The sequence below is a fragment of the Sciurus carolinensis genome, chromosome 9 (assembly GCF_902686445.1).
Source record: "Sciurus carolinensis chromosome 9, mSciCar1.2, whole genome shotgun sequence".
Classification (NCBI taxonomy): Eukaryota; Metazoa; Chordata; class Mammalia; order Rodentia; family Sciuridae; genus Sciurus; species Sciurus carolinensis.
The window spans coordinates 3,819,635-3,834,963 of record NC_062221.1 but is presented as its reverse complement, the minus strand read 5'-3'; the positions used below and the strand labels follow the sequence as shown (position 1 = coordinate 3,834,963).

The window sequence follows — 15,329 nt, the reverse complement described above, 5'->3', positions numbered from 1 at the left end:
CACGGCCATCGGTGCTCTCCCAGCGTTACGGAGGCCAGCCGGGTGCGCACCTGGCCCTGAGAAACAGCACATCACTGGACTGAGGGAGGAGAGCCCGCCAGAGGGCACTTCAAGGTCAAGAGGGCAAACACCCCGACAGCTGGAAGCCACGATCCGAAGCTCAGTGTTCCGGGCCCTTCCCCTGCTGGGCGGGATCTGCACGCTGCACTCCTGCGGACTGGACTGCTGTCGGCCTCCACTATATCCTGTCCACCTGCCCAAAAGGCAAACCTAGGTAGCCTGAGTCCACAGTTCCAAGCGATTTCTCAGTAAGAGGCTGGAAGTCACCAGCACGTACTCAAAGGCACAGGTGAAGAGATGGCCCAGTGCAGGAAACAGAACCCATGAGGACGGAGCCTCGGGACCCTCCACCGTCCAGAAATCAGAGGAACGGGGTGGGGGCTCTCCAGGGCCTGGGGGTCTCCAGCTGCGCTGACCTCACTCCACCTCCTGCCACCCACTGTCACCCAAGGACTGGGCACGTGACATCTCTCCTCGAGTGCCCCAGCTGGACACTGCAATGGCAGCGGACGTCCTTCTTTTGACACTGACAGCCCCTTTCCAGACAGGTGCTCCTCCCCACGGGACCTCACAGGGCACCCACGGCAGCAGCTCTGCCTCTACCGGTGACAGGTGACACCCGAGTCACCATTCCTGAGAGCTAGGTGAGGCCTGCCTGCCGTCTCCAGGGCCCAGCTCAGGGCTCTGGGCAGCAGGCCCCGGACAGAGGCCTGGAGATGGAGAAGTGACGCGTCAGTCTCTCCCTCTGGTTTTCTGCTCAATGAAATAAGCCCACCCGTCTGAGGCTGGGGGAGGGGTCGGGTGGAGCAGCCGCGCCCACCAAATTAAGTACCTGGGAGCGCCCGTCTCTGGCCTCTGCCTCCCGGGGCCTGGCACGCACACTGCTCGCAGAAGGCCTGTAACGTGACGCCGACATCCCTGCGCCTGCCTGCCGCCCTTCACTACTGAGTCCAGCCCGAGTTGTTCTGGTCTGGACTTCTCTACATTTTTCAGACAGAGATACGTAAAATTCATACAGCTGTGATTCGGATAAAGAAAAACTTTTCTTTTTGGTACTAGGGGTTGAACCCGGGCCTCAGGCATGGGAAGCAGGTGCTCATCACAGAGTTACAGCCCCCGTCCCCCCCACCAAAAAAAAAAGCCCTTTTAAAGGTGGTATGAACATCAGAGACTACACTCAACGCACAGAGCTCCGACAGAGGGATCCTGGGATCTGGAGATAAATATCCTCCCACTGAAGCTGAAAAATAAAAATGATAAACAAACCCACATGTTTGTGCACACTGTTTCTAAAGAGAAGGTGCGTGGTTCATAGTGTTAGATTCTCAAGGCCTGTATAACCACCCCCAAAAGTAAGACGACTAAATACACCCATCCTGCAGAGAAGTGCACCAATTACAACCCGGTAGCCCATCTGGAGACCAGAAAAAGCAAGTGCTGAGCCAGGCGTGGTGGCCGTGATCCCTGCAAAGCAGGAAGCTGAGGCAGGAGGACTGCAAGTTCAAGGCCAGGCTGGGCAACTCAGTGTGCCCCCACCTCAAAATAAAAACACACTTTAAAATGGCTGTGAATAGGTTCAGGGGCAGAACATCCCGGGTTCCATCCCCAGTACTGGAAAAAGATCAAGTTGCACATTATAAATGATCTTTATGTTACTTGCGTAAATACAGCAATTTATATTTTTTCTTAAGTTCCCATGTGTGGATTTTGAGCAGAATGTTGCCAAATGGAGCACGGCACTCTCCATGGGGACAGAGGTAGGGTGGGACTGTAGGTATGATGACAGGAGACTTCAGTCTTACCTGAATTACTTGAATCCTGTTCTGCATGAAGGACACATTCTGTCTTGCTTACATAAGAGGAAGCTAATCCTCAAAGAGGTAAGAGAATATCATAATCTAATTATGCTGAAAGGCAAGACCACACAGGGCCCCAAGCCTGGCCTGGGGCTGGTCATCCTCTTCCTTGGCCTCTCAGTCAGACCGGACCTCGGGTCAGGGCCTCTCGTCTAGGCCCCGAGTTCCACTGCTGTTGAGAAGTCAGACACTCAGAAGTCCCACCTCCAGCCTGGAAGTGTGGACCGGCGTGTGCCTGCAGCCGACGGCTTAACCTGCCAGTCCAAGAGTGGGCCAGGCACAGAAAACGAGAACATTTTCTATATTCTAAACACAAAAGATAGAGTAGAAGGCATTCATCACCACCTAAGTAAAAATAGCTTTGTGAGATTGCTGTTGTGAGACTGTAAATGAAAATTTTTACTGCAGTTCCTATTTTAAGCAACAAGACAATGAGCAAGTAAATATTCAGACAAGAGTGAATATTTAGAAAAAAGAATGAAAGTTTCCTATGATCTCTAAGGGCATGAAGCATTTCTGCAAAGAGAAAGATAATGAAGTTAGTTACATTTGTTAAGCTCTTGATTTTCAGCAAAAACTGTTGTCTTTCACAGTAAGCACAGTATAAATTCTAAAATAAGTCCCACTGGATTGAACTGCAAGACTCCAAAGTGTCTGTTTTATTGTGAGATGGATGCAATTGTAGTTATAAAATTCCTATTTTTTGAAATCTTCCTTTCTCGTTCTGCAAGTTCCTCCCAAAGATAAATAAACGCTGTGCCTGGAGAGCCGAGCTCAAGAGACCCAGGTGCCTGCTCCAGATCTCGCAGGACACCGCCATGCAGGCTAGCCACCGCTTCTGGACGCTGGTGAAAACGGGGACCCCAGCCCCTGACAGAGGAGTTCAAAGTCCGAAGTCGACTGAAGATCCGCTGGAGGTGATCTAAGACGCACGAGGCCACAGGACCGCGAGACAGCGAGGCGGGAGGGCATGACTATATTAGGTGTGGAAAGTGCGCCTGCCGCAGCCCGGCCAGGGCCTGGACACCCTCTCCAGAGGTACCTGGCCTCTCAAGGCGACAGAAATCACACAGACACGCCCCAAGGCAAATAACCGGGGTCAGGGCACGGCAGAGCGCGCCTGCCTCTGGCGCTGTCACCGGGAAACGGCAAACATGGTTTCACAACAGGCATTTCTCAGTGTGCGCCCAGTGCGGGGGGTGGGGTGCAAGAAAACCAGAAAGAAAGAAAAAGTCTCCAGGCAAAAACTACCCACACGAAGAGGTGGCACTCCCGCGTCCCACCGAGGACGGGCTCTGGGAACCTGAGGCTCCCTCGTCACCCAGGCTCCGCTGGCTGAACACCTGGCACCACTGGAACAAGCACCCAGTGTTCCAGCCCTGATGAACACAATCAATATTTTTCTTTAAACCCACAAGCTTTTCCCAGAGGTCCAAGAACTGTTGGCTTAGTCCCCGTGTGCCGATCTAGGTGAGTCACTGAGCAATCCACCTGTGCGGCAGGTTCCTCGGGCCTGGGCACAGCGCCAGGTCATCCTCGTCAGAGGTAAAAAATGACTTCTGAAGTTCAGAACCTCAAATCCCTTCCACAACCACCCAACCACAACCCAGGAGCCATGACCACGTAGGGGATTCCAAACACGTCTGCGCCGCCCGAGGCCGCAGCACAGCATGGGCTGTGTTCCCTGCAGGGAAGACATCCTGGCTTTCAAGACCAGATCTGTATACTCTGACCATCGTGTGGGTGCAGAGAGCCGGTCCCCATCCCATGAGATTTCAGAGCCCAGGCTGCACTCCTGACTACAAGAGAACATCCCCCCTCTACCTGGAGAACCTGCTGGCAGAGACACCAGCTTCCAGTCTCCACGAGCTCACGCCCATCAACTGCAGAAACCTGCTGAGGCCCCATGAAAAGCCTCTCGTACACAGCCTGCTCCTCCCTCCCTCCTAGGTGACCTCGACGGTACAGTTAAACCTGGGGCAATGCTGTAAATGGGAACCGTCTGTCACCTGTGTGGCTGGGCACACCTGGCACTGTCCAGTGAAACCACAGGAGGCATATAAACCAACAGCTACAGAAGGAAGGCTGCAGGACCTTATGTAACAGATAACTACCGCACGCGGCTGCACATCAGGAGAACCCGGCAGAGTGAACGCTTCCACCGGTCGACTGAGAGCCCAGTCTCCTCATCCCAAGAGGCAGGCAGGCGTTTGCAACAAAGGCAAGGAGGGTTTAGAAAATAATCAACCGTGGCTGATGTACACATGCTGTCACCCACTCCTGTCCAAGTGGGAAGTCGAGATGTGCGGAAACTTCCTGTCCTATACTCTCTTCTGGGGCCAAGGCCTTAGTCAAAGTAGAGTTCTGTGTTAAAGTGACACATATAATCAACCCTAGCTGGGCGTGGTGGCACACGCCTCTAATCCCAGTGGCTCAGGAGGCTGAGGAAGGAAGATCATGAGTTCAAAACCAGCCTCAGCTACTTAGCCACGCCCTAAGCAACTTAGCAAGACCCTGCCTCTAAATAAAATGTAAGGGCTCGGGATGTGGCTCAGTAGTTAAGTGGCCCTGAGTTCAATCCTCGCTACAAAAAAATAAATAAATAAATAAGATGATCAACCTTAACACTACCAATTTGATGTACTAAAAGGCATGGAAGGATGATGCAGAAAATATCCACAGAAGTCTTCAGAGGCCAGCTCTCAACGCTGCAGCTCCTCTCCAAGGAGGGATCAGGCTCAGACAGGAAGCTGGAGGCGCTGACTGAGAGTGAGGAACAGTTGGGGTTGTTAATCATTTGCAGAGTGACCTCTCTTTAGGGCCCTGATTGCGACTTGCACACTTACTACTGAATAGCTGCATTTGGGCACTAAAATATCTCCTTCCCTAACATCGAGAGCTGGTTGCATCTTTTTGGTGGATGGAAAAACCATATGGGAAGGACAGAAGAGAACTTTGGGATGGTGATTTCCTCTGGGGAGGTGAAGAGGAGGAAAGGAGAGAGAAGTCAGGGTTGCTGAGCGGATCTGTCTAAAAACCTCAAGGCCGAAGCAAATTGGTTAAAGCGTCAGCATGTGTTTAACCTGAGTGGTGGGTACAGCCACTATTACCTCTCCTTAATAGTTCTCTGTATGTTTCAAATACTTTATAACAAATTAAACTCAAATCTATATGAAAAGGAGATATAAAAAGTACAAAGAAAATGCAGGCAGACACTTCAGCAATGATAGGTGACAAAGTCCAATCATGTGGCTTTGATTAAACGCAATGCCAAGCAACACAGCAAACACACGGCAGGCACCTCCTGGGGACACTCAACTCCAAGGCACACGTACACCAAAGGGACAGTCACTTTGTCATTTTACACTTCACCTTGAGATATTCCTTGACACCAACCTTGTTTGAAGAAGGCACATCAGCACGATTGCCCTTTGCCAAGTAAAAACACAAGCCCACGTGTGAAGCCGGACTGCAGAACAGGCACCTCCATTCATCTAAAGGAGAGCCAGACTCCCAGCAGGCACGCAGCCGCAGCCTCCTCATCAGTGCCGCAGCTAAGCTGGCCCAGAGAGCAGGGCCCAGCCTGCCTTCTGCTGAGCACTCACAGGCCGGTGCTAACACACACAGGGCTGCCAGAGAAAAGCAAGAAAGCAGCCCTGTCCACCAGAGGGTCCACACCAGCCAATGAACAAACTCAAAGACAGCCATGGACAGCCAGCAGGGTCTCCGTGGACCCTGTCACCAGTTCATCCACCTATGTGTCCTGAATCACTAAACACAGCATTTCTGTAGAGAGGTGTTACCACCTCACCACAAGCAAATCAGAAAAGCACCACAGGAGCTGCAGACTATTAACACGGGGCCAAGCCTGGCTCACAGATATTCTGCTGTATTCACACGACATCTCTTTAAAACTCAAATGCAGACACTCGTCAAAGTACGGATTTCTGGGTCAGAAGACCAGGCAACATGGCTCAGCGCGTACCTAGGCTGAGTTAGGAAGGAGTGCTGGACTTAGGTGAGGCCCGCTCACCACAGCCCCCAGCTCCAGGACCCCACGCCGCAGCACCACGGCCTGCCACCCTGGAGGCACCGGAAATGAACAGACTCTGCCTAGAACGAAACGGGGAGGCAGGAGGGAAAGAGGGCTTGGTTTCTAGAATTCTGGTACCTACACAGGGAGGAAGAGGGAAGGTGGACGGAACCAGAGGTGGCCTCACCAGTAGCATGCACACAGAGCCACGGTCCTGGCTGTACGGCTGTAGAAGACATGAGTCCTCTTCCCATGTGGGTGGGTTCCTGAGGTCCATGAGATGCCTGGTCAGGCAGCCATGCCTCTGCCAGGACAGTGCCTGGGGACTCAGGCTTGTTTCTGATGCCACGTTCCCACCACCCAAGCCAGCCATGGGACCCACTTCAACTTGCAAGGGCACTGGGTCTCCACGAAAGCTTTGCCCAGGCCCATCGAGCATCACACTGCAACATTTTATAAGTTAGGAGGAAAATAAGTTATGGCAAAAAGGCACAAAGAAGTTTGCTGCAAAAAGGAAAAACTTGCTCATCAACCCGAAAAGAAGTGTCAGACACACACACACAAGAAGAAACGTTCAGCTGGGTGCGGCAGGGCACGCCTGGAATCCTAGCAGCTCCGGAGGCTGAGGCAGGAGGACTGTGAGTTCAAAGCCAGCCTCAGCAACTTAGCAAGGCCCTAAGCAACTCAGCAAGGTCTGTCTCTAAATAGAATACAAAAAAAGCCTGAGTATGTGGCTCAGCGGCCGAGTACTCCTGGGTTCAAGCCCAGTACCCCACCCCCAAAAAAGGAACATTCATTAACTTTAAGAAAATATAGATGTCTCTATTTCCAACGAGATGTCCAAGGAAGAACTGCAATAAGCACCCTATTTTGCAGATAATTCACATCCGTGCATCCATACACATACGTAACACACACACACATATCAAGCATACGTGCAAATGCACGTGGATAGCCATGATTATGCCAAAGTTCAGGACGCACTGAGTCATCACTATGTGAAAACCATATAAAAACAGGGAAGAAAAGATACTGAGTAGGAAGTTTCCAGAAGCCACAGTACACCAGTCTTGAGGCACCTTGCTCCGAAAGGCCTAATTTTCCTGATCAGAAGTACCAAGGTTCACATTCTTACAAGCACCTGCAGAGTTTCCAGTTTCCCAACCTGCAGGGTCTTTGTCCTTGGAGTTCCAGGACCCCTGGCAGGCAGAGAGAAGGCCCACGAGGCGGAGCTTCCACAACTCGGTCTTCCCCTCCCCGACAGGAGAGCAGGTGGACACTCACCGCAGACAGCTGGCTCCAGGTGGACCTCAGCGGCTTAGGGTGAATCACCAGCCTCTCCTCTGACTTCTGTTCTCGGGGCTCTGACTCTTCATCAGAGTCCACGTCAAGGGCCTTCTCTTTGTAGTTTTGATACAAGACGGCACTTCCTACAACAAAAAGAGCCTACGTGTCACTCATTGCCTGATCACTGTCACTCATTCTAAACAAACCTCCGTCATTTCACTGGATTTGGTCTCCAGGCTAATTAACAACAGAAAAAGAAGCTGCTTTGTCACTGAAGAAAAGTACACGACATTCCAACGGGAGCCCTTTCTACACCCCTGTCCACGACTCACAGAAGACAGTCTTTTATGTCATTTCACTCTGGTCAGGTCAAAGGCATGACCTGTGCCCCCTCCAACGTCCACCACGGTTCATCCACCTACTCAGCAAGTGTCACCGTACCGTCCACCATGTGCCGGGGTTTGGCAGTAAAATGGAAAACAAGACACCTCTCCTGTCCTCGTAAGCTGATTTAGTGAGAGGAACAGTCAAGTTCACTCATGTTATTCATTCAGCTGGCATTTAGAGCAGGCCTACTGGGCGCCAGCAACAGGTGGACACGGGGTCTACAACAATGAATAAAAGATTTTTTAAAAAATTCCCCATCTTCATGGGGTTGACACTGAAGTGAGAGAGATCTGCAACACATAAGCAAGTAACTGTCACAGGACTTCAGAAGTGGTTGTCATGGAGAAAAATAAAACACAGACAGGGATAGGAAATGCTGGGAAGAGAGGATGCAGATCTTAAATAGGGTGGCTGAGGGGGCCTCACTAAGGTGCCATTTAAGCCAAGACATAAAAGAGTGAGAAAGCAAATCACATGCCGCTGGGAAAGAGCATCTCACCAGAGGAACAGCAAGGACAAAGGCCCTGGGGTGAGTCCGCTTGGTAGGTCTGCATGCTTGAGCAGCAGGGAGGCCAGACTCTGAAGCAAAAGGAACTGTCACCACAGAAGCACTAAGGAGGATCAATAAGACAGGTCAGGGCCTTGCCCAGGGGTCAAACAGCACAAGGAGGATTTAGAGAGACCAGTCAAACAGTCCAAATCAAGCAGGGCTTTCTAGCAGCATTAGAAAGCTGGATTTGACCCTGAGCACAAAAGGACCGAGTTTCTTTCATACTGTGCGGAACACAATGGGAACCCGCTGGAAGGGAAGCCCTGCTCAGACTGCAGAGCAGATCCTGACTACCCCAGATGCCCAAGGGGTGTCAAGGCTGACGGAGACCCGTGCTGCGTGCTGAGAACTGACTGGATGTGGGGGCACGGAGAGGAGGCATCAGGGATGTTCCCAGGTCTTCAGGTCCCACAGTTAGAAAGACAGCAGGAGACGGGCATGCCAGAAGAGATCCCAGTTTAGTGGGGAAGACGGAGTCTGGCTTGGGGCACCCGGAATTTGAAAGGCTTTTCCTATCAAACCCCTGCCTCTGGTCCTACCCACCGTGGATAGCCCACAGGTCTTAAGGAGTCTAAGCAAGACGGGTTTCTCCCAGTGCTGCATATGCGAAACTGGCATGCAAACTGGTTTCCCCGTCTTTAAGTACGCAGTGGCTGGCAGGAGTCCTCATTCCTTCTCAGGCTGCAACAGTCAGCTTACACTTCACACCAGATGACACTAAGGCTCCGTGAGGATAAGGTTCTCATTCAGTGTCACTCAACGGATGAGCAGGAGCAGCAGGACGGGAACCCAGTTTCACAGGTTCTGGCTGGACCACGCCACTTCCTGAGCTGTAGGCTGGTGAGCCATTAACTGTTAAGAATCCTGCGTTCTTTACGTGCCCAGGAGAAGTGACAAGGGAGGATACACGGGATACCCAGAAACAGCTCTTCGTGAAAGGACCTAAGATAAAGTCGGTGATGATGAAGATCTACCCTCTGAGTTTAAAAAACTCAAAAGAACTGAGCTCTCTGATGCAAAGGTCACAGAATCAAATTCCAGGGGTTGTGAAGTGGCTCCCTGGGAAGGTATTAGGTGCCCTGCTCACCTCACATCCACAGTAGTCAAGAAGAGGCACCACCTGCTCCCTGGCCCTGGCCGCTACCAGCTATGGCACAGGGCACGAGCTAAAAAGGCTTTGAGCCTCTAATTTCCTCAACTGTGAAATCAGGGCAATGAACTTATCCAATTAACTAAAACACGGTACCTGGGTTTCTTCTCAACATAGCAACTGTTCCCCAAGATTGGTACGATGAATAAGTTTTTATAAATTAGTTGTTTTTAAATGCTACAGTGTCAAACCCAACTTTCTAGAAATTATATAGGCTGGTGGAGGCAGCAGCACATGTCTATGATTCCAGTGATTGGGGAGGCTGAGGTAGGAGGATGGAGAGTTCCACACCAGCCTGGGCAACTTAATGAGGACCTGCCTCAAAATAAAAAATAAAGAGGGCTGGAAAAGTATGTAGCTCAGTGGTAGAGCACACCTGGGTTCAATCCCCAGTATCACAAAGAAAAAAAAAAAAAAGAAAGAAAGAAAGAAAGAAGTTATATAAGAGGAATATTCCTTAGTTGCTGGGCACCCTCAGCATTCAAGGTAAGTGGTCTCATTATCACCAGGACTGTCGGGCCATGCCAGGGCCACTCTGGACCTGCTAGGCTCAAGTCCTGCCAGTTGGCTGACATCAGACCCACCTATTTACACAAAGTCCCCTAATCTGATTAGGGTTTGAACACCTGGCTCAAGCTGCTTTTGTTTTTGAAATCCTTAAAAAAATACTGGTTACAAATTCTTAAGAATACATTTTTGACAGCCAGGAGAATTAGATGTTCCCAAATTAGAACTTTGGTAAGGAAACAGGAAGTCAGGAATGAAAATAAAATGTGGAAATATAGGGAAAAGAATATTAAGCCAAAGGAAACATAACCTTAAGGAAATATGGCTTAAGAGGTCAATGCCAACCTCAGAATTTTTAACTAAAAAGCAGAGCTTAATCTTAATTTCCATTTTTTGAGAGAGGTGGACTAAAGTCAAATTAGAGAAGATTTAAAAATCCCAAGATATTAACTGAAAAAAGTCATCCATTTATTAAAACTGTCATTCATTTTGTTCATCATCCATATTACTAGATAAAAATTAAAGCTTGGTGCAGAGCTCTGCCCTGGATAATGTGGGAAGAAGCTGGACATCTTTCTCATCTCAAGTGTTTTTGTTTCTGCAGTTGGATTTCAACTTATAATTGATATTCCACATTGAAACAGCTATAAAGTCTGGAAAATTAAATGCTTACCTTCCCCATCAAATGTTCCTTGTCCTTTCAGCATTTTTTTCTAAGAGAAAAGAAAGAAGAAAAAAAAAAAAGGAAAAGCAAACTATGTATGAATGAGCCAAATAGAAATTACAGTTTTTTAAGTAAAAGTACTTTCCTGTTACAATCATTAGACTTCCAAAAGTACACAGTGGAAAATCCCTAGAGCAGTTTACTCAAATGATCACTATAGTTCACTTATACAGTGCAAGAAATGAACAATGTCACCCGCGCCCCCATCAAAACAGAGGGAGAATCCCCCAAGGATCAGTAGCTAAGCTTATTCCACTCCTGGTGATTCACCGTACTGTTTAGCAGAACCCTGCTACACTTGCACAGTTGGACAAAAAAGCCCAGAATGCTATGTAATGTCTTTTCTTTAAGACCACGGGCTGTAAAACAAAACAGGCTTGCTCGTGATTACGTATGTGACATTTATATAGACTGGGTCCAGTTCTCTGATTAATCAAGAAAAAATGTGGCTGCCAAAAGGAATCTTTGCCCTATTGCTGAGATGGTCTTGTTTGGGGGAAGGCAGCACAAACTCCAAAATACCGTTCTCCAGTTTCACTCTGTCTTGACATCACATGAGACAGTTAGGAGCTGCAACTCCCAGGCCTACCTCAGAGAGTAATCCCATGCACCCTAACGCAAATTTTGGGCAACCAATGTGTTAAATGCACTCAAGGATTAATGGACTTAAAACAGGAATAAAATACAATCAAAGAGCAACGAGCAACGAAAAAGGTAACAAACTGAGTCTATCAAGGTTTTAGTGATTGACTTTGAAATTCACATTTTAACTAAATGAAGTCAAGTACATGGTCACCATCCAAAAACAAGTAAAAGAAGAAAAATAATCAACTGTTTCAGAAAAGAATCAGCATTTTCCTTTATGGGCTGTGACCACTGACACCTCTAAAGATGCCAGATAGGTAGGCCACAGGCAAGAGCATTTGGCATTAAAAGTGCTCAGAAATTTTTGGTCAATACTTAATTAGCAGTAATTGTTTTTTTCTCCTTCCCCCAATTTTTGCCAGACTTAAAAAGTGACTGGGCTTTACTTCTAGGCACAGAACTGCATGGAACTGCATTATGTGCCTGCCAGCAACACAAACGGCAAGGCAAAGATGTGACCAGGTAAGACAGCAGAAACAGAATCGAAAAGGAACAACCACTTCTGGTTTCCTCCCGCTGACACCTTCACTTTTGGCATGATGAATGACAGGGGACACGCGGCTGCCCTTACCTTGATCCTTCCCAGGCTGGAAAACTTCTCCCTGTCTTCCAACACTGCTCTCAGAACAGGCTGGGACATTCTGTTCTTCTTCTTTGAGCTGGTAGGGCTGTCAAAGTCGAAGCCGCTGACCACGGCCCTGCGGTAGGACGTGGAGCGCAGGCCTCTGCGCAGGGAGCCCGGGCTGTCCACGTCGTTCTCCAGCTCGCTCTCCTCGGCCGCGTGGCCCAGGGGCGCGCCGAGGCCCTCCACCATGCTGCGCACCTTGAGCAGCCTCCTGTGCGGCTCCACGTGCTGCCCGCTGCCTTTACTGAGTTTGATTTCCGAAGCCAGGCTCTTGGGGATGATCTGCTGCTTGCCCACTTTGAGGGCGGCGGGGCTGTTTGTGCTCAAGACCACCGAGGGTTTCTCGGGGAGCTCGTTCTCCCGGGAGGGCAGCCTCTGGAGGGGGAGCTTTTGTTCCGAAGACCTTCTCTGGGGCGCAGGAGAGAGGCTCGAGGGCCCCCGTTCGGGGTCCTTAGTTGGCGGATCGCATTGCGAGCCGCAGCCAGGAGAGTCGTGCTGGAGGACAGGGTCATTGGAAGTGGGCGAGGGCACCACGCGGGCGCTCCAGCCTGCGGGGCTCCGCTCGGGGCCGGGGGCGCTGGGCGTGCGCGGCGCGGGCGAGGCAGCCTGGCCGTTCGCTGCGGGTTTCGGGGAGCCGTCCGCCGCCGCTTTGGAGACCTGGGGCGACCCGGGTCGGCGGAGTCGGGGAGAGGCGGCTCTGAGCTCCGGGGAGACCGTCCGCGCCTTGCCCGGGGTGCACGGCCGCAGCGGGCTCCGCGGCGCCGTCCCGCCGGCCGGGGCGGGGGGCGCCGCGCGGTCCTCCAGCGGGAAGTCGGTAATCAGCAGCCCGCTGGGGCTCTGGTAGGACTGGGGCCTCGGCTTGCCGCGGCCCGGCAGCTGGGGCGGAGGGGTCGAGCGCCTCCGCCACAAAGGGGTCAAGCGGTGGCTGGAAAGCTCCACCTCGCTCTCGCCGTCCATGGCGGGGCCGGCCCCGCGCTGGGCTGGCCCAAGAGCACTCGAGCGTCGGAGCTGTGCCCGCGGCAGCGGGCAGGTCTTGCGGGCGCGCCAGTCCCAGCCGGCGGGACCCCTGCGGAGGCGCGGACGCGGCGCGCGGCGCCCACCCTCCGGACGAAAGCGGCGCCCGCCCAGGCGGATGGATCCTGTCGCCTCCGCGTCCCTCCGCGCCCAAGGACCACCCGCACGGAACGCGCCTCCACCAACTCGCCGGGATCGAACCGAGGCACGAGCAACTTGGGGCGAGTTCAGTCTTCTCGGGAAACTCGCCGCGGGACGCTCCCCTCCGCCGCCATCCGGCCGCCCGCTCCCGTCGTGGGTCCCCAGCGCCCAGGCGGCCCGGGCTCGCCTTCGGGCACTTGCGGCGCCGGGGCCAAGCGGCGACCACCGCCCGGTGGGTGGCCCGCGTCAGGGACCGAGCGCTGCAGCGGCCAGGGCGAGAGCTTCCCTGCCGCCCCCGGCACAGGCCCCGCCCCCGGCCTTGGCCCCGCCCACTCCGGGCCCGGCCGACTCCGCCCGGGTCTTCCCGCCCGCGCGGGAGGCATGCGCTCCGCCTCTGGGTGGCCTAGGCGCGCACCTGAGCTCCGTGCAGCCTGGGCTGTGCCTGCAGGAGGAGGGCGGGTCGTGGCTGGGAGCACCAAGCGAGGACAAGCGGGAGCCCTGCCCTGGTGCAGCTTACTAAGCCCTGCGCGGACCCGGGAGGGTCCTCGCGGAGGAATCAGCACTGACTGCTTAACAGGATTTGTGCAATGCGTGCCTTCCAGCGTGCACACTGGAGCTCGGAGAGCCCTGTCCCTCTTGGCATTCTGGTGGACTTAAAACACAAATCTGATTCTTTCGCTCCCCAGCTTTAAATGCCTTGTAAGTGAACAGATTTCCTTGTTCGCACCCAGAATATGTCTGGAGGAACACACTGGCACCTGTGGGCAGGAGAACTAGGAGGCTAGGAAATCTGAAGAAGAGTTTGCATTGACTAATTTTGGGGCCTTGCATGCTTCGATCCTTGAAAGTTACCAAGTAAAATTAAAAGTAATTTAAAATACAAAGAAGTATTGGTTTCTAACTGTACATAGTACAAAATTCAAAATCCATACATGGAATAAAATAATCATACATAGAATAAAATTTGAAATCGCCGCCATGGGGTAAGAAGCCCTGAGTGCGCCTACTCCTCCCGCCTGGTCCTCTCGCTTTCTCCCTCGCCGTTCTTTTAAAGTTTCGCAGCCTCGGCACCTACACTTCCGCTTCCTCTTGTGATTCGTCACTCCATGAGTTAGATTGCTGCCCCACTGTCTTCCCCGCCACCTGTTCTCTTCCTTTTCTAGACTTCCAGAAATTTATCAGTTAACTTTTGTGTGTACGCTTCTCCTGTCTTAACACTGTAATCCACAAGAGGGCAAGGGCTGCTTTTGTTTCCCCCTGCATGTTCCAGGCACATGGTAGATGCCTCGTGAGTGTGTGTTGAATACCTAAACAAAGGAATAAGAAGAATGAATGCAGTGCTTGGTTGTGGAATAGTAGAGAACTGGTGGTGTCCTGGCCAGAGGCCTGCTGTGTGAGGACAGCCGGGCACACTCGAGAAGACTAGCGACTGTGAACCACAGGATCTGAATAATCAGCTCTGTTAACAAGACTCGTGGGCCTGTGTCCAGGTTCTCTCAGCCTGATGGAGCGAGCGCTGTGCAGGGACAGGCCGCTTGTTTGCCCTGGAACCCTAAGAGGCCACCTGAAACCACCCTACTTCTCCATTCTTACCAAAACTGTACAATGAGCATTTATTACTTTGATCTGAGATAGTTTTGTAAACTAGGGGAAATGGCAACACAACGTTTAGGAGGAAATATTTTTAAAAGAAATTCACTAAATGTTTTTATTGGAAGAAATGTAAATGGTTAGAGATTCATATGTGGACACTTTTTAAATGGAGGATTTTTCTAAACCAAATCGTATTACTTTTGTGTTGGAAAAATACCGTAAGTTTATTGTTGAAAAGTGCTTAACTAATGACAAATGGAGTGTTTAATGCAGAATGCATTCTTTAAAAAAATTTTTTTTTAATTTGTTTTAATTAGTTATATATGACAGTAGAACAGAATGCATTCTTCGATGTAGGTTATAAAGCTTAAAATGGTGATGTGAGAAACTGACTGCTATTCAGATTATGTTGATTCTACAAACAAGTGTAACTGATGTTTGTGAAGAAATCACAGGCTCTGCCTGCCTCTTCCTGAGAGGCCTCACAATGCCCACCTAAACAGTAACAGCAACTGAACTCAAGCTCTGTTCCTTCACTAAGTGACGTCCAGAAACTCAACCCAGTGCCTCTCGTAACTTCCATTCAATTTGTCATATGTTCTCAAATCTCAGACGTCTTTGATTGTATGTTCCACCAAGAAGGGAAAGTCCTGTTAATTCAACAATACCTCCATGTAATATCACATAGAATCTTCATATTTACCCAAAGAGTGTTTTACAAGCTGGTAGACATAGATATTTTGTAGCATGCATTTAT

General features: G+C 51.0%; 1 protein-coding gene across 1 annotated transcript in view; it reads right to left on the bottom strand.

The window, feature by feature from the left end:
* Positions 1 to 13,274, bottom strand: part of Arhgef26 (Rho guanine nucleotide exchange factor 26) — a 103,543-nt gene extending 90,269 nt beyond the window's left edge. The window contains exons 1-3 of the mRNA XM_047563863.1: positions 11,771 to 13,274; positions 10,504 to 10,543; positions 7,234 to 7,379 (exon numbers count right to left, since the gene is read on the bottom strand). Coding sequence (XP_047419819.1) covers positions 7,234 to 7,379; positions 10,504 to 10,543; positions 11,771 to 12,781 — 1,197 coding nt within the window. The 5' untranslated portion in view covers positions 12,782 to 13,274. The remainder of the gene's footprint in view (positions 1 to 7,233; positions 7,380 to 10,503; positions 10,544 to 11,770) is intronic.
* Between the last annotated feature and the right edge of the window lie 2,055 nt (positions 13,275 to 15,329).